General features: G+C 41.7%; 1 protein-coding gene across 2 annotated transcripts in view; it reads right to left on the bottom strand.

The window, feature by feature from the left end:
- WNT8B (Wnt family member 8B) overlaps nt 1-26,347 on the bottom strand; it is a 68,816-nt gene extending 42,469 nt beyond the window's left edge. For both annotated transcript variants that reach the window (XM_077454439.1, XM_077454440.1), the window contains exon 1: nt 26,198-26,347. In XM_077454439.1, the coding sequence (XP_077310565.1) occupies nt 26,198-26,262 (65 nt within the window). In that variant the 5' untranslated portion in view covers nt 26,263-26,347. The remainder of the gene's footprint in view (nt 1-26,197) is intronic.
- Nucleotides 26,348-27,317: the final 970 nt, after the last annotated feature.

Here is a 27,317-nt window from a genome sequence, read left to right as displayed (position 1 = left end):
CTTAAAAGTATCTGATCATAGTGAGATTGGTTTGATCGAATGTTTGTACAGGCCAGTAACGCCTTATTTGCAATAGACCGAAAGTGACAAAATACTCATCATTTTCATGTTCTTAGGCAACAGAGATGATTGGGGATGTTCTGGTCCTCGGTCAGCTCTATGGAAAACCGGCTGAAATTCCGGCTTCAGTCCCCAGTGGAAGGGGAATGCCTGGGAAGGCGATAGAAGGAAGGCAGGAGGGGACCCCTTTTCACCACATGTTTTTATTATATGAAAGAAAAAGTGTGAACAAAAAAAAATGCTTCCTTTACTTTCTAATATACAATATATCAATGAAAAATATCAGAATAGTACCAACACCCCCAAAATGTCCCCTTTTTGAAAAGTGGACATTCTGGGGTGATCTTGTTTGCCAAACATTTTTATATAAAGAAACAGGATGAATTTGGTAATAAATAAAAAAATGTGTACTTAGCCTTTCAAAATTACCCACTGAAACCAAGTGCAAGTCTTTTGTTATTAGTTGAAGTTCCCTGTCGGATATAAATAAATTGCACCGAAATGTAATGGATAAACCAAAAACACTTTAAACACCCCTCTCCGAAACAAAAAGAAAATTGGTGGTCAGTGACAATGTAAACCCCACTTTATTATTGGTGGTCAGTGGTACTTCAAAACCCTGCAACCACCTCCCCATACAATTGGTGGCAGCTCACACTTTAATTGCCCCCGAAAAAACCCCCACAACATTTGTGGCTGTTGTATCTTTAAACCCCTCCCCCCCTCTTTCCCCACCTGCTCTTTACTCCGCCAGGGATTTAATGAAAAGATTTTATAGGTATGGGATGGGAGCGATGACCAATATAAACAGTGCTACACTGTTTACATTGGTGATTGGTTATCACGTTAGTCAAATTATACAGAGCCTCTCCTATTAGCTCTGTGCCTTTAGTTGATGCTCTCTGCTGCCTATTGACAACGGGAGGAGAGGATTTGTGCATGTGATGAGTATACTCCAAGTGTAAACACAAGAAAATACGAGTATGTCCAACCACCCAAGTAAAGGTATCATGCAGCCATTTCACTACAACGGCCCGCTGTAAGGACATTAAATTGTACCTTTTGGTAACATTACAAGTCTGCATAAATAAATTCCTGACATCCCACAACAGTGAAATTGACACTCTATGGAATGCAAGAGGAAGGAATGCCTTAGTCTCTGCTCCACCAGTAATCAAATTTTCACACTAATTTTGTAGCACATCACACAGTGACAGGCTGCACCATGGACTAATCTATGTCAGACATTTGTGAACTGCACAGGCACCAAGAAAAATAGACGGTAACCTTGGATGATGCCTGAATCTGTGATGACTCCCTCTCTGGAGAGAAAACAGATTAAATCATTACCAGGAAAATGTTGTGATCCCTGTGAGGCCGCGTACACACGCGGGGACTGTTCGCCCAACTTTGTCCGCTGAACAGTGTTTCGGCAAACAGTCCGCTCGTGTGTGGGCTTTCAGCGGACAGTTTCAGCGAACAGTCCGCTGAACAAGGTTTTTCGGAAATTCCGAAAAACTGTCCGCTGAAACTTTGTTTCAGCGAACAGTCCCCTCGTGTGTAGGCTTGTTCGTCAAACTAAGTTCCGCGCATGCTCAGAAAGGATTTACACGCCGAAAGTTATAATGCAGTGTATAGGACGTCGTATTTTTCGTCCCGTCGTACGTGCCGTTCACGTCATCGCGCACGGTTTCAGCAAACTGTTCGTTCATCGTGTGTGGCCATGTCCGTCCATGCTAATTTTGAGCGGACTGTTTGCCGAAACTGTTTGACGGACAAAGTTGGGCGAACAGTCCCCGCGTGTGTACGCGGCCTGAGAGATGCTGCACTAATAACTTAAAATGAGAAATATAGCTGCCGTTGGTTCCTATTTATTATTTGCAAAGTGGCTTCTGCTGCAAGTCGGACCATCCACTTTTCAATCGTATGACACAATGCTGTAGGTTAGAAAATGGACTTAAAGTGGTTCTAAAGGTAGAATTTTTTTTTTGCATTTCCAGATTTTTATGGGGGCACTCAGCAGGATGAGGGACCCCAGAAGAGGAGTTTGCTTGTTATAAAAAAAAATCCCGTTAGAATCACTTTAATGCATGAATAAATAGTCAGGGCTTTGGAAACCTTTTGCTATTGGAATGTGAAGGGGGCAATCACTAGAATTTCTCTGTGCTGAAGTGAGTTTTCTGTAATAGGGGACACACATGCTTCAATTTTTTTTTCATCCGATGTGTGATTCAAACAAAATGATCACACCCACAAACAAGCGATTAGCCATAACTTCTCTTTTGATGAATTTAGAGTCAGTTTCAATCTGATTCAATCAAACTGAGTCAATCAGCCAGGGTAGAATATCATTGATCATTTTGCATAAATTGACAGCACTGAGATAATTTGTTCATGAATGATGGTATTTTATCATTTTGGTTATGGGATTACAAGCTGAAAACAGAGACGTGATCAATAATTTACAATCGAAAGTTACGAATGTATCTTAACGAGGGCTTTTTTTCCTCAAACAATAGGTGCTGGAACTCAACCATGACCCCCCAAAACCCCTCCCCAAACACACCCTCCAAATCACATCAAATAGTGGGTGTGGTCATATTTCACAAACAGTAGAAGGGTCTTAAAAGGGCATTAAATATCAGGATTGCATTACATACAGAATGCAGAGTTCATGGGGGTTACACGCAGAGTGCAGAGCTGTCACTTATAAACATAGAAGCCAGACTTCTGTGTTTATAAGTGATTGTGATGAGCAGGCACCAAAGGGTCTGAGCCAGAGGTGGTGGAACTGAGTTCCACCAAGTTCCCCGTGAAAAAAAGCCCTGAAAACTATAAATCAATCAATCACTTCCCATGTGAGTGGCATATCGATCAAATGGGTCATCGATCATAGATCAGAAAGGAAGTCAATCATTTATCGAAGTTCGTATGGCCACAGTTAGTGTTTTTTTCCAATGTTAACTCAGTTATCCATGTTCCTTTACTCAGTGTTCATTAGTTCTTGCACTGATGTTTGTGACTCCATCACATTTTTGTCCTCGCTGATACCGTGGAGTATAATATTGTGATTTTTGTTTGGGATTTTGGGCAGGGGTGCTAGAACTCCCAAAATTCTTGAAATCAAAGGGAATAATCTAAAGCAGTATGCCAACTCACCTACTGATCCTAGTGACCATATAAATGCACATCAAACATAAAATTAGATCATGGCTAAACCAAAAAAAGACCACCTTATAAAGGACCCACATGGCCTGTACACAATATGAATCTTAAACTAAATATATCAAAATTATTTATTTTATTATACTTATAAACTTCAAATTACCAAAATACAAAAATAAATATAAATGGGTTGGATTTACTAAATGCAAAAAGACGGTGCCCTCTGCAAGTGCAGTTGCTCCAGAGTTAAAGCTTCACTTTGCAAATAATACCCAATCACATGCATGGGGGAAAAAAAACAGCATTTTATCTCGCACATGATTGGATGACAGCAGTCAGCAGAGCTTCTGCTCATTTACTAAGCTCTGGAGCAACTGCACTTGCAGAGTCTTTTTGCATTTAGTAAATCAACCGCAAACACTGTCCCCAATCCCCATTACCCAAATAAAAATAAAATGTTATCTTTGTCACATATTAAAAGTCCAGAGGTCACACTGGCTGCTGTGTGTAAATACCATGACCCCTAAACTATTCAATTTAGTGTAACAATTAGGTATACACAGTAAACTAGTTACCAGAATTTAACCGCAATGCCCAAAATGTAAAATAGTTTTCATCAAAACATGCAAATCCTTAATTCAACCTTTTTAAATTGCAAAATACTATAGCTTCTGATAGTCATATAGATCAAGGTAAAGTATTGACCAGGCAGTCACGGCTCATGCATTTACAATTGTGTCCAGATTCTTATAATATAATTCAGCAGTATCCTCTCTGCATAAATTATCAGCATATAAATGAAAGAACAGATGATAATAGTAAGCAAGCAATATAGACAAAGGATTGACCAGCGCAAAAACGTAGACACTCAAAGCAAGTTTCCACAAATGGCAACTAAAGTATCAAATCATCCTCAATTTGCTCTCATCCCTAATAGATAGTTGCCTCTATTCATTCATGAAAAAATGCATCTTTTCCATCTTCCCCTCGTATATTAGAGACAGTGGCACAGCTATAAAGATTTGCAGTAACCAAAAAAACAGCAGCTGATAGTAGCAAACAAATAGTGTAGATGAAGGCTTGAAGCAGCGCCAGAGCAAGTAATAGCTTAAAGCAGGTACATTAAATCAGACCGATTGACCACATTGTAGACATAATTTGTGTTATTCACCACCCATTCTGTCCATCCAATTGGTCCAATTAGCTCTGGGACTGAAAGTGGCATGGACAGTGTGACGTCTGATATTTGACCTTATGACGTCAGTTTTACCACACAGACATAACTCAGCTTTGTCAGGACAAGGGATGATTTAGAAAATTTTTGTTTAAAGTTCATATTATGTACAGGGCCACGTAAGTCGTTGTAATGGGGTCTTTTTTTGGTTCAGGGCGCCTACACCTTGACCTACTTTTATGAAACAGAATTACTGCTCCAGGTGAAAACTGAAAATGAACAAACATCAGATGGAGGTCACTGCTGCAGGAAACATATGGATAAACTAAAGTAGGATGGCCGCACTCCCAAGTTGATGCAAAATGGAGATTCATTGCAGGAGTATAAAAGCGTACACAAAAAAGCAATGACATAGGAAAATAGCAGGGGAAAAGATGACGCATTTCACGTGGCTAGTGTGCTTTGTCAAAACTGGTTTTGACCAGTTAAAAATGAAAAGATAAAAACTCAAAAGGAGTTTTGAACAGTTAAAAATTTTGAGAACCACTGCTCACCCTAAATCAAAATTTTCACAACATTCTGCTTTATTCTCATTTTGTGTGGAGTACAAACATTCAAATATTTAAAGCACAGGAAGCCTGCTACAAAACTTTATCTGCGTCAACAGCAGATCCTCAATGTGCACCCTTGAGGATTAAGGTCAGCAGTGGTTGCCTATCGTCTCTGCTTGTGATGTCAGTGAAGAGTCCAATGTAAGGGGGGCTCAGACCCTAATGGAAGGGGAGAAACCTAAGGCAGACTTGAATGTAATATGGGGGCACTGATGGGGACCCTGATGTAAGGGGGCACTCCTATTGCAGACTGTGATGTAAGCAAAGACATTGATGGGGACCTGATGTACGGGCACTCTTTTGGGCACCCCGATGTAAGGGGGGCTCTGATGGGGATCCTGATGGAAGGTGGAATGCTAGGAAAGGCTAATGTAAGGAGGGCTCTGATTGGACTCTGATGTAAAGGGGGGAACCTAAGGCAGACTCCAATGTAAGGGTGGGTTCTGATGGTGACCCTAGTTTAAGGGGGGCCCTGATGTAAGGGGGAACTTCTAATGCAGACTGCTATGTAAGCAAAAACATTGATGGGAACCCTGATGTAAGGAGGGGGGACTCCTAAGGCAGACTCTGATGTAGGGGGTCTCTGATAGAGACCCTGTTGTAATAGGGGACTTTGATGGGGGACCCTGATGGAAGGTGGGACTCCTTATTTATTACAGATAATTATAGAGCAGTCAATTTACGCAGCACTTTACATATATATATATATATTATACGTTCAAATCAGTCCCTGTCCTTAACCTCCAAGCGGTGATCCCGAGTCTGGCTCGGGTTGGGATTTTAGTTCCACAAGCAGTAACCCCGAGCCAGACTCGGGATCGCATCGCTGGATACAGGGAGGACACAGAGAAGTTACTTACCTTGTCCCCTGGATCCAGCGATGTCCTCCTGATCGAGCTGTCTTCCGCTCGATTCACAGTGCCCGAATGCCGCCAAGCTCGGCGCCAGATTCAAAAAAGTAAAAGTAAAAGTACACAAAACACACAGTACTGTAATCTTACAGATTACAGTACTGTATAAAAAAAATACACACCCCCTTTGTCCCTAGTGGTCTGTGCAGTGCCCTGCATGCACTTTTATATTATAAATACAGTTTTTTATGGCTGGAATTTGGAGATTGTCCATAGCAACCAGAAAGTGTCCCTTTTTCAGTGTTTTAGGATTTGATTACATGATTGAATAATTTTTATTATTATTTATTATATTATAAACTTTATCATACGTGGGATGTCTACTAGACTCTGGTTTGAACAGATTTAAGAGCGTTATTCCTAAGAATTACAGGACTACAATATAAAACACCAAATTTCCATGCAAAATAATTGTACCGCTTTCAGCACCTAAAACCAGAATGAATCATACCACCAGGGAGGTTAAGGTGCTTACAGTCTAAGGTCCCTAACTCACATACTAGGGCCAATTTAGACAGGAGCCAATCAACCTACCAGCATGTCCTTGGACTGTGGGAGATAACCGGAGTACCTGGAGGAAACCCACACAGGCAGGCAGACTCTGATGTAAGGGGGACATGATGGGGACCCTGATGGAAGGAGGGCTCTGATGGGAACCCTGATGTAATGGGGGACTCTGACAGGGACCTGCTATTACTTACGAAATATACAATGCGGTCTTCAAACTAAAACCTTTGAAGAGCCCTGTTTTAGAGCAATGTTATGGTGTTTTTGTGAGCTCCACAGGATTCTGCAGATGAGGTATGTTGTGGGAACACTCCGCTGGAAATCAATCTGTGAAATGATTATGGATATATTAGGGTTGTATTTGCCAATGCATCCCTTTGAGCCATCCTATTATGTATAACTTAAACGTATACAATTAACACATCCTTTTGCTAAAACTATTGTAATCTTACATTGATCCAGTTTTTAAAGAGCCAATTTCTCCAAGCTATCCCTGTTCCCTAAACAAATGCCACTATCTCTTGTTTCCTTTGTGTTCCATCTCATTTCCAATTAACATAATTCCTACAAGGTTCTCCAGGGCTGGGCAAACACATTAGCACAGATGTGATCACAGATGCCTTACTCAACACCAGCCTCATCTAAATTGTTAATTTCCCAAAGTGAATTGTGTTTAGTTGACATTGGCTTTTGGGTCACAACAAAGTATGGCAGTCAGCCACTGTGAGCATGACATACCTTTATAGTGAAAGGGAGGCAGTAATTGCATAACGTCCTTCTTATTAAAATGTGTCACGGAATTCTTAAAAAGTTGACATGAAAGGAAACACACATAACATGTGTAATAAAACATTCTGAAAGTCTTCCATGGCTGTTACGAGATGTTATCTTTGTTCTGTACAAGTGGGTTTAGTGCTAATTTTGCCATAGTGAATAAAGCATTGCTCATCAATCTTTTTTCCCTGCTGCCAGCTGTACATCCAGAGCTGCTGTTTATACTGTATAAAGCCTTTTATACCAATCTGCATACAGATGTTTCAACATGATTGGATGCCATGGGTTGATTTACTAAAGCCGAAAAGGCTATTGACTTTGCAAGGGAATGAGCACTTAGTGAATACAGTGAAGTGGTAAAGTTTCACTTTGCAAAACATTCCCAATGATGTGCAAGGAAAATATAAAAGAAAAAAAAAAGTGCATCCACCATCCAATCATAGGCAAGCAAAAATATTTTTTTTTGCTTGCCTATGATTGGATGATAGAAGTAAATAAAGCTTCAACTCATTCATAACCCTCTTGTATTTTATTGTATTGTAACTGTACTGTATCCCTGTACTGTACTGGCGCTATACAAATCCTGTACAATAATAATAGTTCAAAGTGAACAGCCTATTTGCCTTTATTGAAGTGGAGCTCAACCAAAAAGGGGAAGCTCAGCTTGTTTGCACACTCCACTGCCACATTTGGCACTTTATGGGAGGAACGGGTACCTTGTTTTTTGACAGGTACCCACTCCCACTTCTGGGTAAGATCACAGATCGGCAATCTACCTGCATTTCCAGCCCCTCCTCCTTCCCCCCCCCCCCCTCCCCACTGCCTTCTGGGACACACAGAGGTCTCAGAAAACTTTCAGAAAGTGCAGCGCAACAGCACTGCCGTTTTTCCTTACTCACAATGCCGGCGCCTGCACCCCGAAGCCGATTATTGAATCAGCTCTGGGTGGCTTCATTGCGGGATCCCTGGACAGGTAAGTGTTCTTATATTAAAAGTCAGCAGCTACAGTATTTATAGCTGCTGACTTTTAATTTTATTTATTTCCAGACTGGAGCTCTGCTTTAAATCAACCCCCGTGATTTCAATGTATTTCTCTGTCAGTCTGCTCTCTCCTTATATCAGCATGCTTATTGCACTGCAACACAATGGATTGGCTCATTGTGCTGTTTTTCCCTCCCTCTCTTTGAGCTATGCTGTTCCAAGGCTGAAAGGTTAAATTAAGGTATTTAACCACTTGCTGACCGGCTCTCGCCAATATATGTCAGCAGAATGGCACGGACAGGCATATTAACGTACCTGTACCTTGCCCTTTAAGACACAGCATTGTGGGTGTGCGCCCGCCTTGAGCTCCGTGAGTGTGATTGTGGGTCCCGTGGACTCGATGTCTGTGGGGATAACTGCGATCTTCTCACGGAGATGAAGAATAGGGAAATGCTGTTGCAAACAAGCATTTCCCCATTCTTCCTAGTGACAGGACACTGATCACAGCTTCCTGTGATCGGGAGCGGTGATCAGTGTCGTGACACACATAGCCCACCCCCCCACAGTTATAATCACTTCCTAGGACACACTTAACCCCTTCAGCGCCCCCTCCTGGTTAATCCCTTCACTGCCAGTAACATTTACACAGTAATCAATGCATTTTTAATTGCACTGATCGCTGCATTAATGTGAATGGTCCCAAAATAGCACCAAAAGTGTCCGATCTGTCTGCCATAATGTCGCAGTCATGATAAAAATTGCTGATTGCCGCCATTAAAGTAAAAAAAAAAAAAAAATGAATAAAAATGCCATAAAACTATCCCCCATTTTGTAGACGCTATCACTTTTGCGCAAACCAATCAATAAACACTTTTTGCGATTTTTTTTTATTTTTTTACCAACAATATGTAGAAGAATATGTATCGGCCTAATATTATTATATATTTTTTGGGGATATTTATTATAGCAAAAAGTAAAAAATATTGTAAAAATAGAAAATAAAAACCGCAGAGGTGATCAAATACCACTAAAAGAAAGCTCTATTTGTGGGGAAAAAAGGACATCAATTTTGTTTGGGAGCCATGTCGCACGATCGAGCAATTGTCAGGTAAAACGACACAGTGCCGAATCGCAAAAAGTGCTCTGGTTTTTGTGCCAGCCGAATGGTCCGGGGCTGAAGTGGTTAAACAGCTTGCATTTAAAAAATAAACGTATTACTGTATTAATGATTGCATGAATTTTATTAGTTTGTATCTCTTACATCTGCCTGGAGTTTGGCTTTAACCCAATAGATTTTTTTTCTCCATGTGGTCTAGAAGACAGTCGCTAAGTCCCATGACATTTTGCAAATACTGTCTCCTAAAGCACTTCCCAAATTGTAATAATTTGACACAAAACCCAAATGTTACTATAGCTATTGCCTTTAGTATTTTGGTAAATGTATGGCCAACGAACATTATGCTCTTGGCCCTAGATTTCTGATTTGCAGCCCTTTAAAAAAAAAAGGGCATTTTAGGAAGTAATAGGCAATTCAGGCAGGTAGCACTGGCAACTATCCATATCTGGAGACAACAGAAACAAGCAGTGGTTCGTGCACGTGACAGTGTGGCTCTTCAGCAACTGCATGTTCCACCCCATCCAAAGACTCAAATTGATAGCTACTGAAAAGGAAAGTTGAGTGTTACCGGTTAGCTGCAGAGAAAGTAAAAAAAAAATAGCCTTCTCTTCAGATAATCTATCTGTTAAGAAGCTATCAGGCTCCATTCACACCTAAGCCTGGAATATTCAGGTGATTTTCAAGACTTTCTTTGTGTGTTTTAGGAGTGATGTGCGGTACAGGAGTTTCTCTGAGGGCTGAATTGACGGTTTTTCGCTTCATAAAATTTTATTATGCAAGCACCTGAAAGAGGCATGGCATGCAGCACACGTTTTTGGAGTCTTTTATCTACTAAGCTTAGCTTTCCTCTGGTTTTCACTTTATGGAAACACATCACTAATCAGTGCTTCGGCCATAGTAAACTATACCCAGAATTATGACCTGATGAGTCCATCCTTGTGGGTATGATTTTGCTACACTTTGAAGGCATATTCCTTTATCTACCAGTGATCAAAAATCGTTGTGTATACAGCATGGATTTCCAAACTCCTCCTATCTGTAGGAAGTTTGGACTTTGGTCTGTATTCCCTAACTAAATGACATTTCGTTTGGCATTAAAAACAACTGAAATGTTTATTTTTCTTTCGAAAATACAGTTTTCACCTTTTTTTCATTCTTTCCTTGCATGTCAGTGTTACTGCTGCAGCGTACTTTTAGGCATTTGTGTACCTGTCTAAGGCTCAGTTCACACTGATGCAACATCAAAGTCGTGTGATTGTTAATCCGACTTTGCCCTGCACCATCGATCCAACTTCCATGCGACTTTAATGAATGGGATATGATTTTGATCCAACTTTGAGAAAAAAAAAGGTGTTGGCCCCCCTCCCCCCCCCCCCCCAAATCCATTCCAGGCCCTTCGGGTCTGGTATGGATTTTGAGTGAAACCCCACACCAAACTTAAAAACCCCAAAAAACTCTGTAATGTAATAAAAACATGAGTCAGTTTTTGACATGTTCTTTTAAAAAAATGACTCCTGTTGTAGCTCCAACGTCAATCACACTGTCCTCTGCTACCACCGCTGACAATAATAAAAAAAAAACACTCCTCCTCTGATGCGGGCTCTATATATATATATATATATATATATATATGTATATATGAGGAGCTTTTTTTTTTATTCTCATCGGGTCAGCGGCAGAAGACATCATGATTGATGTTGGAACTACCACAAGGGACATTAGTCACTTTAAAAAAGGTGGGGCAGGATCTGGGGGTCCCTTTTCTTAAAGGGGGGCTTTCAGATTTTAATAAGCCTCCTGCCTGGTTGTAGGGAAGAGGCCTTTGTCCCCATCAACATGGGGAGAAGGTGCTTAAGGGTGGGGGGACAGATCCCTTCGCTCCAAAGCACCCTCTTATGAGGGCATGTGGCCTGGTATGGTTCAGGAGGTGCAGGGCTGCTCACTCGTCACCCCTCTTTCTTGGCCTGCTAGGCTGCATGCTCGGATAAGAGTCTGATATGGATCTTGAGGGGGGGCCCACACAGTTTTATTTTAATTTTGGTGTGGGCTTTCCCCTCAAAATCAATACCAGATCTGTAGGGCCTGGTATGGATTGGGGGGGGGAACCCCACGCCATTTTTTTTTCAATACATTTTGCATTGCTATCATTGCCTCTGAGCACATGTCAAGTCAAGTCAGTTAAGATGTGGATTCGACTTGGATGCCAATTCAGTTAAATTCAATGGGCTCAAATCAGGACCAAGTCAAACCAAAGTAGGGCAGGAACCTTTTCAAAAGTCGGACCAGTTAAGACAGCTCTCATAGGGAAACATTGATTTTTACATGTCATGCGACTTGTGCTCTCAAAGTCGGAGCGTTTGTCGCACCATTGTGAACTGGGCCTGACATGCCATCACTTAAATAATGGCTGTATGTTCATCAGCACAACCATTTATAGTCTCCACGATTAGTGCATGTGACAGAATGACAATGCAGAGCATTGTATTATATTATAAAAAGACAGTAATATTGCCTTAACATTAAAGATTGTATGACATTTTATTGATTGGGTTTACATCCAACTTAATATTACAAACTATGACCCTTTTACACAAATGCACATGTGTTAACCCACAGATTTGTATATTTTAAATGCACGTGAATGCATTTTTTTAAATGCATGTTGAAACATTTAAGAATAAAGATGTTACATTGTGTATATACTAGAAAAGCACAAAAATGCATTTTACGTAAATTACTTGTGTCATTGGACCTGTCTAACACGTGAAAACGAATGAAAATGCAATATGTCTCAAAAAAACATACAGCACAAAGGTTTATGTTTTCCATTCTTTTAGGCACTAAAGGATTCTTTGAAGATGTGTGTGCAATGGAAACTGAACTGTTTTTTTTTAATCCAGCAATATCTCAACAACATTTATTCACATGGAATCTTTATCAATATTGTTTTTTCTTACTGAGATTTTACAGAAGAAAGAAAACAAAAAACACAAATAAATATACTGCAAATAAAAAACTATTTTTTCACCACTGTTTTTCACACCCATATTTTCAATTTAGGTTTTGGAAGCAGGTTACTCATTTTTATTTATCTTCCGAATTAAAATCTAAGAGAATGCAAATCTATTACTTGTTTATTAACAATAATATAAACCTGTAGTAGAGCCCTGTGCCATGATATCATTACTGTCAAAGCTGTGCCCATGGTGGTCATCTTCCACCCACATATGCCCAATGGGAATTTTGACAAATCTTGTCTTGTATCCAGCTGTTTGACCAGCTTGCGACCAACCAAATTAACCTGTAGTTCCTATCGTAACTTATAAGAGACTCCACGTGGAGACCACCTTGTTCCTATATGCTTATGTTCATCTGCCCTCTGGTAAGAGTAATTTATATGTGCACTGTGGTGTGATGTGTCATTGCATACACTGAAGCTGGTGCGAGGATCCTGTCTTTTCTACACACCATCTTCCCCGGATTCCATTTCCTTCAGGCTTATTTCTTCAAGCACTGCATACGAACTCTCTTTTATACATTTTATATTGCCATCAACAATATTTATGCTAGCTGCTAATGTGTATCCATGCATTTCTTATATGCCTTTACTGTTTGTTTGTAGCGCGGATATTATTACACTCTTTTTATTTAGAAGAGCCTGTGTGAAGAAATGCGGTAAAGTAACAATGGTTTAAAAATATGTACATATTTCAATTGTTTATTTTTGTCAATTTACAAAATGCAAAGTGAGTATACAGAAGAAAAATCGAAATGAATGAATATTTGGTGTGACGATCCTCTGGCTTTAAACCAACATCAATTTTTTTAGGCACACACAGTGCTTGTGCTCTCAGTTTTTGAGAAATACAGGCAGATACTTATCCATCATGCCATACCAACAGGGAGGCATGTGATTGGCCCCAAATTTATTCTGCAGCAGGACAACGACCGCAGACATAAAGCCAATGTCATCAGGAACTATTTTCAGTGTAAAGTAGAGTCCTGGAAGTGATGGTTTGGTCTCCACCCAGCCTAGATCTCAACATCATCAAGTCTGTCTGGGATTACATGAAGAGACAGAATGATTAGAGGCAGCCTACATCCGCAGAAGATCTGTGGTTAGTTCTCCATGAGGTTTGGAAAAACCTACCCGCCAAGTTCTTTCCAAAAACTGTGTGCACAAGCACTGTGTGTATCTGGAAGAATGGATGCTGGTTTTAAGGCAAAGGGTGTTCACGCCAAATATTGATATGATTTGGATTTCTCTCCTGTTCATTTACTTTTCATTTTGTTCATTAATAAAAATAAACTTTATTTCTGAAAGTATTCTTCATTTACAGGATTTTTTCCATTTTTGCCATTTTTGTACACCTGCTTAAGTACCGTGTATGTGTATTTCACTTTGTATCTATCTGCTTCCCTGGATCATTGTTATGTTACTCCTACCATATGCCTAGTTTACAAGTGATTTGTTAATCATAACTAACACAGCTGAGTACTGTACAATGTATTTTTTCTATTGGTACCTGGACCCAGAAAAAGGAGGCAGAAGCCAGACAGCTTGCCCCAAAAAAATACCTGTTGGTGTTATTACAAGTGCACTATTATGGTTACAACTAACCTATTTATGATTAAATAAACATAATCACTCAGTGTCTTTCCAGCTAATATAAAAACAACATCCCTTTGAAAAGTATCTCAAATATATCGCACCCTCCTAATATACCCATTTTTCCAAGCTCAAATAATAGATATAGATAATGCCCTAAGATCCTGTCATTTCATTCATAATAACTCAATTTCCTTTGTAGGACCCACAAAACTTGATCATCCACTGCTGAGTTTGCTAGTCCACCAATAGTTAACTCTAGGTATGTTGAAAGGTATCTTCTGGTGTGCATGCACACAGAAGCCTTTGAACATGTCTAGAAATTATGTCTAACTGTACATCTGGTCCCGGCTTTGTATACGGAGCCCAATGTGGTGACATCTATCCTCTTGCAAACCCCTGTCCACTCCTGGAAGAGGAAAGGACAAACACAGAGGTTTAGTGGTCATGTGGTCACACAGTAAAACATTTTAGGTCTGTTTTTATGTTAGTATTATCTTCAAATTTTATCTGTAAATTTCATTTGAGGGCAAGAATAACATTTGACTTTGTGCAGGAAACACAAAGGTCATGAAAACTCTTAGATCTTAATTGCCCTTTTACATTTCCCAACACTATCTGATTTTTTGGTACAAAAATCTCTGTTCTGTTTTTTCAAGGAGGCCTGGGTTTTATGGCAGCCATAAACTGGTCAAAATCTTGGCTTTTATCAAAGGAAGAGACATAAATTATATCTCTGTAAACATAGGCATATAGGGTAAACAAGCATGCTTGGCAGCCAGGCAAATCTGTTACATATGGGCCAAGATCATAGGGGTCTGTTTATAAAAATTGGGGAGAGAAATTTCTTTACAGGAGATGAATATTTACCTGCAGCAAATAAATAGGTTGAGTATTTTATAATATATATAGTAATTTTATTGGCTACTATGCGCAACCTTTCCTGATCTTTGTTCTCTAGTCTGTCACAAGCAGAAAGTTGCATACAGTTGCATAGTATTGCGAAGCTCTTCATCTCATGTATAGATGATCATTTAACATGGCTATTCCTGAATTGTATTCTCTATTACGTTGTGTTGTTAATATCAACACTAACAGAATAGGTCTGAAAGATGCTGCTCTAGCTAAATAGTGTATATATAAATGGGCAGCTAAAAAAAAACAATCAGGCCAGAAAACTATGAGATGGAGGTGTCTGAAGTTATCCAAAGTCAGAACAATCACAGTTCAATCTGAATCTTTTTTTTCCTTTTGGAAATGTGTAATTTTGTGTAAAATGTGTCTTTTTTACGTATATTATTTAAATCCATATTATATGCATTTTCCCATTGTTTATGATTTTTTAATATACTGTCCCCGAGTCCAGTTATATATTTGGAAGGGAATGCAATGAATCATTCTGGCTGCATTCTGCACAATATCAATACAGTGAAGTCATTTGTTGTGAATGTTAAATATCTTTAATAATTTACACAAATGTTGGCTACATAAGGTTTTAGTAATCCCGATTAGTAAATTTATATTATTGTTTATTTGAAATTAAATCTTGAATTCTTAAATTTGTTCCTGACATTCCAAACTGATAATACGTTGGGAGCTTCTTGGAATTCCAAATCAGTGGGCTTTGGTATGTGGTGATCAATGTTATTAATGGGTCACATCATCTGAAATCCTTTACACGAGAAACATAGTGATTCATGCACACAGATAAAGAAATTAGCCCCAGTGATTTACTAACATCCTCTGTCTTCTGACCAAGATACAAGATAACTAGCTGAGGACCTGACAGAATAATTGCTCATATAGTTCCCACGAGATCTGACAGCATCTGTTGCTTTCTGATATATCTGTAAAGTAACTCATGAATCCTAACCCTAATAATACAACCGGAACTAGGACCAAAAAAAGGATATAAATGGAATGTGTAATAAACATAGCATTATCTGCCTTTGATTGTTTTAAAGCTTAGTCGCATCAACGTGCTGGAAACACAGTTGTGCCGGCTCTATTTTTGGTACATTGATCTGCGTTTTGCTTTTCCAGTCAGCTCAAAAATACAAAGGGGGTACTTTGATATAAAGCGCCTTTTTTGTTTACAATAGATACTTTGCTGTTTTTATTTTAAATAAAATTTGGGGACTGATTTTTTTTTTTTTTTTGCATGCATCTTTTATATTAAATTATTTGCTGTGAAAATAAAAAAAATTTGCGCACATTTAAAAAGTGCCTTTAGCATTTCTAAGTTCTGTAGCAGCTCTAAAGATAAATGTCATCCCTAAATAGTGATGGCCGAACGGTTCGCCCGGCGGTCGTTTCGCGGCGAATTTCCGACTTTCGCCGTCCGCGGGTTCGAACGCCTTTTTCCGTCGTTCGCCCCGGCGGACTTACGTGTTTAATGTATACAAGAACTTTAACCTTTCGTGACACGTTTATCATGTGTTACAGGACAACCAATTGAGACATGACAGCTCATGGACACTTGGACATTCCCCCTAACCTATAAATACACCCGATCCGGTGGCCATTTTACATTCTTTCTTCTGTCACTGTAGGGAAAGGATCCTGTGTGGAGTAGGGACAGAGAAAACGCTAGCTATTTGGTACACAAAAGTTCTTTTCAGGACTGGTATAGGTGTTAGGTCAGCAGCCTGAGTTTCTTTTGTCAGTTTAGATAAAGGGACAGAGCGCTGTATGCTGCTATTTTAGGGACAGCTCAGCCAGATTAGTCTTTCTTCATCATCATCATCATCATCATCATTAGCTGTTACTATCAGGTCCACAAAAGAGCTGTTCCAGCTAATCGTTCCAGCCTACTCTTTTTTGCCAATTTGTATAGGGACAGGCAGGAAGCAGTGTGTCAGGCAGTGAGGATAATTTTAAAGACTTGCTGTTACTATTAGTTCCACAAAGGTTCTTTTCAGGACTGGTATCAGTGGTACGGTAATAGGCTTGTACACGTATAATATTCTTTCTTCCAAATATAGAAAGAATATTATACTTGACTGCTGCCCTTCTGCTGCAGTCTGCTAATCATTCACAACTCACTTGTTCCACAAAGCTCTTTATCAGGACTGGTAACTTGGTCTGTCTAGGGTGCTACGGTACATAGGCTTGGGTGCGGTACAGTCTGCTGTTCTGTAAGGACCGCTATCGGTCCACAATACATAGGGTTGCCGTGCACTACTGCTGACCGCTGCCCTATACTGCAGCAGTCCTTCATTGGTATAGGGACTGACGTACAGTCTGCTAATCACTAACACACAACCTGCTTGGTCCACAAAAGTTCTTATAAGGACTGGTAACTTGGTATAGGGTGCTACGGTACATAGGCCTGAGTGCGTTACAGTCTGCTGTTCTGTAAGGACCGCTATCGGTCCACAATACATAGGGTTGCCGTGCACTACTGCTGACCGCTGCCCTATACTGCAGCAGTCCTTCAGCGGTATAGGGACTGACGCACAGTCTGCTAAACACTAACACACAACCTGCTTGGTCCACAAAAGTTTTTATAAGGACTGGTAACTTGGTATAGGGTGCTACGGTACATAGGCCTGAGTGCAGTACAGTCTGCTGTTCTGTAAGGACCGCTATCGGTCCACAATACATAGGGTTGCCGTGCACTACTGCTGACCGCTGCCCTATACTGCAGCAGTCCTTCATTGGTATAGGGACTGACGTACAGTCTGCTAATCACTAACACACAACCTGCTTGTTCCACAAAAGTTCTTATAAGGACTGGTAACTTGGTATAGGGTGCTACGGTACATAGGCTTGAGTGCGGTACAGTCTGCTGTTCTGTAAGGACCGCTATCGGTCCACAATAGATAGGGTTGACGTGCACCACTGCTGACCGCTGCCCTATACTGCAGCAGTCCTTCAGCGGTATAGGGACTGACGTACAGTCTGCTAAACACTAATACACAACCTGCTTGGTCCACAAAAGTTCTTATAAGGACTGGTAACTTGGTATAGGGTGCTACGGTACATAGGCTTGAGTGCGGTACAGTCTGCTGTTCTGTAAGGACCGCTATCGGTCCACAATAGATAGGGTTGACGTGCACCACTGCTGACCGCTGCCCTATACTGCAGCAGTCCTTCAGCGGTATAGGGACTGACGTACAGTCTGCTAAACACTAATACACAACCTGCTTGGTCCACAAAAGTTCTTATAAGGACTGGTAACTTGGTATAGGGTGCTACGGTACATAGGCTTGAGTGCGGTACAGTCTGCTGTTCTGTAAGGACCGCTATCGGTCCACAATAGATAGGGTTGACGTGCACCACTGCTGACCGCTGCCCTATACTGCAGCAGTCCTTCAGCGGTATAGGGACTGACGTACAGTCTGCTAAACACTAATACACAACCTGCTTGGTCCACAAAAGTTCTTATAAGGACTGGTAACTTGGTATAGGGTGCTACGGTACATAGGCTTGAGTGCGGTACAGTCTGCTGTTCTGTAAGGACCGCTATCGGTCCACAATAGATAGGGTTGACGTGCACCACTGCTGACCGCTCACCTATACTGCAGCAGTCCTTCAGCGGTATAGGGACTGACGTACAGTCTGCTAATCACTAACACACAACCTGCTTGTTCCACAAAAGTTCTTATAAGGACTGGTAACTTGGTATAGGGTGCTACGGTACATAGGCTTGAGTGCGGTACAGTCTGCTGTTCTGTAAGGACCGCTATCGGTCCACAATAGATAGGGTTGACGTGCACCACTGCTGACCGCTGCCCTATACTGCAGCAGTCCTTCAGCGGTATAGGGACTGACGTACAGTCTGCTAAACACTAATACACAACCTGCTTGGTCCACAAAAGTTCTTATAAGGACTGGTAACTTGGTATAGGGTGCTACGGTACATAGGCTTGAGTGCGGTACAGTCTGCTGTTCTGTAAGGACCGCTATCGGTCCACAATAGATAGGGTTGACGTGCACCACTGCTGACCGCTGCCCTATACTGCAGCAGTCCTTCAGCGGTATAGGGACTGACGTACAGTCTGCTAAACACTAATACACAACCTGCTTGGTCCACAAAAGTTCTTATAAGGACTGGTAACTTGGTATAGGGTGCTACGGTACATAGGCTTGAGTGCGGTACAGTCTGCTGTTCTGTAAGGACCGCTATAGGTCCACAATAGATAGGGTTGACGTGCACCACTGCTGACCGCTCACCTATACTGCAGCAGTCCTTCAGCGGTATAGGGACTAAGAGTTTTGTCACAGGGTCATTTAAAAAATGACATGCAGAGGAAGAGGCAGGCCCTTCCGCAGGGGTGGTAGGGGTAGGGCAGGAGCAACAGGCTTGAGCCAAAGTGGGAAGTTGCAGAAGGTGCGTTCAATTACTTTAAAGGATGCACCAGACTTGGTTGAGTGGCTCGCTCAGCCTTACTCTTCTGCACCCTCCTCATCCTCTCGATCTGCACCCTCTTCTTCACTCTCTGCTATGTGCACCCCCAAAGACACTACCACCAACAACACGACCACCACCACCACCACCACATACCTTCCGCTTGAGTCACTGGAATTATTTTCCGATCCATATCAAGAGGACATTTCTGATGCGCAGCCACTCTTGGTATTGGATCAGGAAGAGGAGGTAGCAACAAGCGCTACTCAGCAGTCTGACGCCAGTACCCAGATCAGCCCAAGGAGGAGGTTGGTCCCCGGTGTTGCTGCCTACTCTACTTATAGCGGTGGGGAAGGTGACGTTGATGATGACGTGTCTAGTGATGTCACGTGGGTGCCCACAAGAGAGGAAGAGGAGGGGAGTTCAGAGGGAGATATGGACCAGCAGATAGGGAGGAGAAGCAGCAATGACTTACATTGCACAGCAGGGACAAAGCAGACTGCAAATGTATCAGGAGCGAGTCATCGACCATGTACGGTCACATCTGGCGCTCCCAGGACACCGGCACATGGCTCCGCAGTGTGGGCTTTTTTTAACGTGTCCGCTGCTGACAATAGCGTTGCCATCTGCAATCTTTGCAGTCAACGCGTTAGTCGCGGTAAGCCCAATACTCACCTAGGGACGACCGCCTTAAGAAGGCACATGAGCAGCCATCACCGAGCCCAGTGGGAGCAACGGAACACACAAAGCCACACTGCAGGCTCTCACCGTCCAGCCTCGTCTTCTACTTCTCCTTCTCCTCTCTCCTCACAATTGTCCTCCACTCCACCTTCCATCACGCCAAGCTCACATTTTTCTGCAAAAAGGCAGGCTTCCGTGGGCCTAATGTTTGAGCGTAAAAAAATGATGACGCCGGATAACCCTCTTGCCCAACGGTTGGCGGCTGGCTTGTCAGAACTCATAGCCCGCCAACTACTGCCATATAAACTGGTGGACTCGGAGGCCTTTCGCAAATTTGTGGCCATTGGAACACCACAATGGAAGGTCCCAGGAAGGAAGTATTTCTCAGAGAAGGGCATCCCAGAGCTATATGGCCATGTTCAGCGGCAAGTGAATGTATCTCTGGCACACAGTGTCGGTGCCAAGATACATCTGACCACAGACACGTGGTCTAGCAAACACGGGCAGGGAAGGTATATCAGTTTTACTGCCCACTGGGTGAACCTTCTGACGGCCGTCAAGCATGTAACCCGTGGCACCCGTGTAGATTTGGTTTTACCGCCACGGATTGCATGCAGGCCTGACTCTTCTTCTCCTCCTCCTACTCCATCCTCCTCCCTCTCCTCCTCAGCTGCCTCCTCCTTTTCCGCTGCTAGCGTCTCTTCCACTGCACCGCCCAAGCTCCCCAGAACCTATTCCACATGCCAGGTGAGACGTTGCCATGCCGTGCTGCGTCTGTTGTGCCTGGAAGCAAAGAGCCACACTGGCCCGGCACTCCTTTCAGCTTTGCGTTCACAGGCAGATGAGTGGCTAACACCGCTCAATTTGACAGTTGGTAAAGTGGTGTGTGACAACGGTGCCAATCTGCTTAGCGCATTGAAACAGGGCAAAATCACGCACGTGCCGTGCATGGCACACGTCTTAAACTTGGTCGTGCAGCGATTCCTTGTCAAATACCCTGGGGTCCAGGACATCTTGCGGCAGGCAAGGAAAATCTCGGCCCATTTCAGAAGATCTTACACGGCCATGGCTCGCCTTGCTGACATTCAGCGGCGACACCATCTGCCGGTCAGACGTCTTATTTGCGATTGCCCGACGCGATGGAACTCAACCTTCTATATGCTTGATAGGCTGCTCCAGCAGAAACGTGCAGTTAACGTCTACCTGTATGAACTCTGCGAAAGAAACGGTTCTGGGGAGCTGGGTTTTTTTTCACCGCGCCAGTGGCTGCTCATGCGCGACACATGCAGACTTCTGCGGCCATTTGAGGAGATCACCAAACTGGTCAGTCGCAGCCATGGCGCCATCAGTGACATGGTACCTTATGCCTTCTTTCTGGAGCGTGCATTGCGTCGTGTCATTGATCAGGCTGTGGAGGAGCAGGAGCGGGAAGATGAGGAAGTCGCAATGCTGGATGAATTCCCAGGGGGGGCTACTCTATCTGAGACAAGTCAACAACAGGAGTCTGATGAGGAGTCAGAGGAGGATGGTGCCGGGGCGGATGAGCAGGAGCAAGAAGAGCATGCTTTAAACCTTTCTGGGATCCCTGTTGTGCGAGGATGGGGAGAGGAGAATGAAGAGGACGACATTATCCTGGATGATGAGCAGGAGCCAGGCCACCACACCGCTTCCACTTTAGTGCAAATGGGGGCCTTCATGCTCCAGTGTTTTAATAGGGACCCCCGTATAAAAAGCATGAGGGTCAAGGACCAGTACTGGGTGGCAACGTACTTAGACCCCCGGTACAAACACAAAATGGCGGAAATGTTACCGCCGTCGCAGAGGGCTGTCAGAATGCAGCACTTCCAGGCCTTGCTTCGAGAAATGCTGCATTCTGCTTTTGCGTGCGCTGGCAGAGGAGCAATTCCCACTCCCAGAGAAGGATTTGCGGGTACCAATCCAACAGCGCCTGCAAGAAGAGGCCGGTTTGAAGATGTGTTGGTGACTTCGGATATGAGGTCATTCTTTCAGCCGACCCATCGACAGGTGTCATCCGGATCCAGCATCAGGGAACGCCTAGACCGTCAGGTGTCCGACTACATTGGGTTAACGGCCGATGTGGACGCTCTGAGGAGTGATGAACCCCTAGACTACTGGGTGGGCAGGCTTGACCTCTGGCCAGAGCTTGCCCAATTTGCAATCGAACTGTTGGCTTGCCCCTCATCCAGTGTCCTGTCCGAAAGGACGTTCAGCGCAGCAGGGGGGATTGTGACCGATAAGCGTACTCGCCTAGCTCACCACAGTGTTAACTACCTCACATTTCTAAAAATGAATGAGGCATGGATCTCGGAGGAATTCAACACATGTGATCAGTAGACCATGTATATGTCTATAAACAATTTTTGGAATCAAGCACACAGACCTTCTTAATTCATTTGGCTCACTTCCCTGACCCAAAAAAGCACACCGTACTATATGCCCCTACCCTCCTCTTTGAAGAGGTTGAGCGGTGTCATATTTCTACTGGGGCTGCTTATTATGAGGGGTTCCCACCATCCCTGTGCTGTGCTGACTTCCTCCTGGGTGTTCTTATTATGAGGGGCTCCCACCATCCCTGTGCTGTGCTGACTTCCTCCTGGGGGTTCTTATTATGAGGGGATCACACCATCCCTGTGCTGTGCTGACTTCCTCCTGGGGCTGCTTACGGTGCTGCTGTCAGCGCTGTATGTCACGGAGCTGCTGTCAGCGCTGTATGTAACGGAGCTGCTGTCAGCGCTGTATGTCACGGAGCTGCTGTCAGCGCTGTATGTCACGGAGCTGCTGTCAGCGCTGTATGTCACGGAGCTGCTGTCAGCGCTGTATGTCACGGAGCTGCTGTCAGCGCTGTATGTCACGGAGCTGCTGTCAGCGCTGTATGTCACGGAGCTGCTGTCAGCGCTGTATGTCACGGAGCTGCTGTCAGCGCTGTATGTCACGGAGCTGCTGTCAGCGCTGTATGTCACGGTGCTGCTGTCAGCGCTGTATGTCACGGAGCTGCTGTCAGCGCTGTATGTCACGGAGCTGCTGTCAGTGCTGTATGTCACGGAGCTGCTGTCAGCGCTGTATGTCACGGAGCTGCTGTCAGCGCTGTATGTCACGGAGCTGCTGTCAGCGCTGTATGTCACGGTGCTGCTGTCAGCGCTGTATGTCACGGAGCTGCTGTCAGCGCTGTATGTCACGGAGCTGCTGTCAGCGCTGTATGTCACGGAGCTGCTGTCAGCGCTGTATGTCACGGAGCTGCTGTCAGCGCTGTATGTCACGGAGCTGCTGTCAGCGCTGTATGTCACGGTGCTGATGTCAGTGCTCTGTATTACGGTGCTGCTGTCAGTGCTCTGTATCTCCTGCACCCTCTTGTTTGCCTACCCTGGTCCCTGACCTTCCCTCTCCTCCATTGCCTTCATTAGCTCCATAGTCCTGAATTGTCAGAACAATTTCCCAAATAAAAAAAAAATGCTTGTAGTTATCGATCCCAAATTCACCTCATACATGTATTATGCTATTGTCCAGGTGGTGGGACTACGTGCTACCCCCTAATAATTACCCCGTGGCCGCAAATTCGACCTAAAGGTTTGCGAAATTCGCCTCCCATTGAAGTCAATGGAGCCCGCGGCGAACGGTCGTTTTCGCGAACGTTTGTGTCCGTTCGCGTTTCGCGTTCGCGAAACGTCCCGTCGGAAGTTCGTCCATCACTATCCCTAAATAAGTGTTTGTAATTGAAAAAAAGGAAGCAGACAGTCTCTATTTTGGCCACATCATCAAGCAAACCTAAAACTGTCGCTCTGGTCGCAAAACAGTTCCAAAATTATTGCCAACATATTTGTGCACAAAATGCACAAGTAACCTACTGATGCAAAGCAAGTGCAATAATAAATGTTTTCCAATGTATCTAAAATTCTGCCAACACAATGCACTGCATGGCAAATATTTTGCTGTGAACGAGCAATTACATTATGGAAGGACAAGACCCTTTTTCTAAGCACACATAACTTTGGGGTTGATTGATTTAGTGAATGAGACTGTTAATTTTGCAAGGACATTTTTTCCTAGTTTAGTGCAAAAAATACCCAATTACATGCAATAAAAAAACAAACATTTTTGGATGATGGAAGTCAGCATAGCTTCACATAATTTACTAAGCTATGTGAAATTTCCTGTGCAAAGTGAATAGTCTATTTGCCTTTTAGTAAATCAACCCCATTGTCTTACTGTAGTATAATAAAAATTTCAGATTTATCAGTCTTCTAAATATTTACAATATACAGAAAACCAGTCTATACCTAGAAAATAATATATCCACCTTTACGCTGGACAACATGTAGTATGGGGTCATTCTTGGGCTCTCAGCAGAAGATAAAATTTGAAATCGCTCCCTCCAACCACAATACTTTTATAACATGTTCACGCTATATAGATTCATCTGATTTGTCCATTTTTTAGGAATGGTTCCGATGTCAAGAGACATTAAAAACTTTGCTGTTAGAAATATGCATGTGGTTTACATTACATAAAATGAGCAGGTGAGGGAAAGGTGAAAGTGTTCCATGTTGTGTCTGATGTCTACAATCAGCTTTGCATGTCATTCCCTCTATTTACATGTGTCAATTAGCTCACTCAAATACACCTTTTAAGTTACAGTGCAGCTACAAGGATTAGGCACAACGAATAGATTATTAAATAGATATTCATTTTCATTGCAAACCCAATAAATACTTTTACCACAGCTTTATATTGCTGCTCGGTTACATTTTCTAAGAAATGGTAATAAAATACTTGAAGTACTAATACCAGGGCTAGAACATATTGTTCTCTTTAATGCTGCAATCTATACTATGGAAAAAATACCATATTTAACAAACTTCACATAATTGAATGATGTGTCATTAATACAGGTATCAACACATGATATGGATAAGTGATAAATAATTTTTCAAAAAGAAACATCAGAAAATATAGCTTTGAAGATATTATACAGATATATATATAAATTTATAATTTCACATACTTTAAGCATTACTGCTAGAAAAGTATTTACCAACCTTATTGAATTAAAAATGCTTATGCTTAAGTGCTAGGTCATAAGTACAGCAACCCTATAGCAATTAATCAGAATTCATCTGGTCTTGCTCCGACTTCCGCAAAATGAATTGCGATTGCTTGCTATGGTTTACTGCTCTGCAGAATAAAGCGCTGTGTTGTAATAAAAGTATGTATTATATCTAGATATTATTCAATAAAAAAAAACATTCTTTTAAACGTTTCTACATGACAAAATCCATTGACTTTTGTATATATTCCAGTAAATTTATTTATTTTTATGTATTTATAAAATATTGTAAATAATAGCTATTTAGTGCAATGGTTCTTTCTGTTGCTTGTAATGATGGCAATGTATAACTGATATGATAATAAAGTGGCAGCATCTACAGTTTCGTACATACACTTGTGGAATGCTTCTGAATAAGAGTATAGATCTGCATTTTAAGCATGTCATAATACCAAAAGGCAGCCCTGCAATAAAAAAATGTGTTCACTTAGGCACTACTAATATTTATTTATGTGCACTTTTCTATATTACATAATAAAAAATGTATATATTGTTCAGGTGGAAACAGATCTAAATATTGATTCATTTTTTTTTTGTAGTTATAATATTTACAGTAAGTTTAATTTTTAACAATTTTTTTCAGTTATAGCGATATAATTGATAGTGTGCAGCCGCAAGAACTCTAAAAACACAGTAAATAAAGTATACCTCAACAAAATAATAAAGAATACAATGGTTTTGCTCAAATACTATTTTGATATCTGAAGATTAGAAAGTGCTGAAAGAGATGTAAGAGGTTCATTCCCAAGAGTTCAAATCCACAGTTGTATTACTACTACAAATCTAGAGTATTATTTTCAGCTAAGGGTCATTTCCTGTAAGTGCTTTACATGAGTAAATGTCCAAATAAATTACATTTTTTTATATAAAAACATTTAATCTCTTTACATTGTGTGTTAGAAAATGTATATATGTAGTATATGGAATAACATGCCTTAGTCTTACCTCATATCTTGATAGGCTTTAAGCCTTTCTGGTGCAACAGGGAACATTCAATTACATCCTGTTTTATGCTACAATATAAATATCAGTTCAAACTACACTATATATTTATTTTTCCCTGGTATGTGGTCACACATGTTCACATCAGAAAGCATCATGAGATGTCATTAAATGCCATACTACTACTTACCAACAGTGGCCAAAATGGACTAGAAGTAGGAGGAAGATGATCAAGTGGGATCCAATAAACAACATAATCCAACACTGGAAAACCCTGAGTCACTACAAGCGAAGACTGTTCTTCTGCAAGTTTAAATCAGGACCAGTAGGAGATCCCAAGTGAGAGCCAAGGGGTAGAGAAATGGAGCTGCAAACCTACTAAGAAGAGATTATCTACTTAATTAAAGATTTTCTCTCTAAACCCTTTAGCCAATCAGGACTCAAGTGCCAGAGTGAGATTGACTTGATCAAAAGAACACCCCAGGCTCCAATAAAACAAACACCAAGACAGAGGAGAGAAGACAGAAGCTAAGAGGGAGGAGGGAGAGGTTCAACAAAAAGTGATCCTGTGTGTGTACTGTGCATAAAATTCGCTTCTATCTTCTGCTTTTGTGGTTATCCTTAAAATCTGTATATTATTAGGAAAAAATTCAAATATTTAGCTATATGACAGTTTAGAGACAGTTATGGTGGGTTTGCAGATCAGGACCTATGTCCATCAAACATTCCTGTGGATCAAAGTGTTTAACATTATTATTATTTAAGGTACTTATATAGCGCCATCAATTTATGCAGCGCTTTAAATATACATTGTACATTCACATCGGTCCCTAGCCTCAAGGAGCTTACATCCCAAGGTTTTTTTTTATTTTATTTTTTATGAGACTAAAAATAGTATCATATCTTTGGCCCTCATCTTGACAATACAATTATAAATTCATGTTTTCTCATGTCATATCCAGGTATATACAGTATTTGTCCTTTAGTGGTAAAATGCTTTAGAAATAAAAATATTTAATTGGTGGTCAACAGCAAAGGACAATCTTATGACTGAGCTGGAACACGTTTACTGCTTCCTTCTTTTTTGATGGGGAAACATCCACATTCCATGCTCCCTTCATATTTACCTTGGGTACACCAATGTGAAGGAGCTACAACAAACCTGAATGGAAAATAGAAGCATGCACTCTAAAACAATAGCTCATATAGATAGAGAAATTGTGCATTATTTCAAAGAAGCCAATGTCTATACTTTGATGGTAATACTTCCATAAACCTTTATTAAAGTATATTTTAAAATTATAAGTAAG

This window comes from Lithobates pipiens, unplaced genomic scaffold (genome assembly GCF_037356315.1).
Source record: "Lithobates pipiens isolate NorthernLeopardFrog02 unplaced genomic scaffold, aLitPip1_a1.2 Scaffold_25, whole genome shotgun sequence".
Taxonomy (NCBI): domain Eukaryota; kingdom Metazoa; phylum Chordata; class Amphibia; order Anura; family Ranidae; genus Lithobates; species Lithobates pipiens.
Note: the sequence above shows the minus strand (reverse complement) of the source record. Positions and strands in the feature narration are given on the sequence as shown.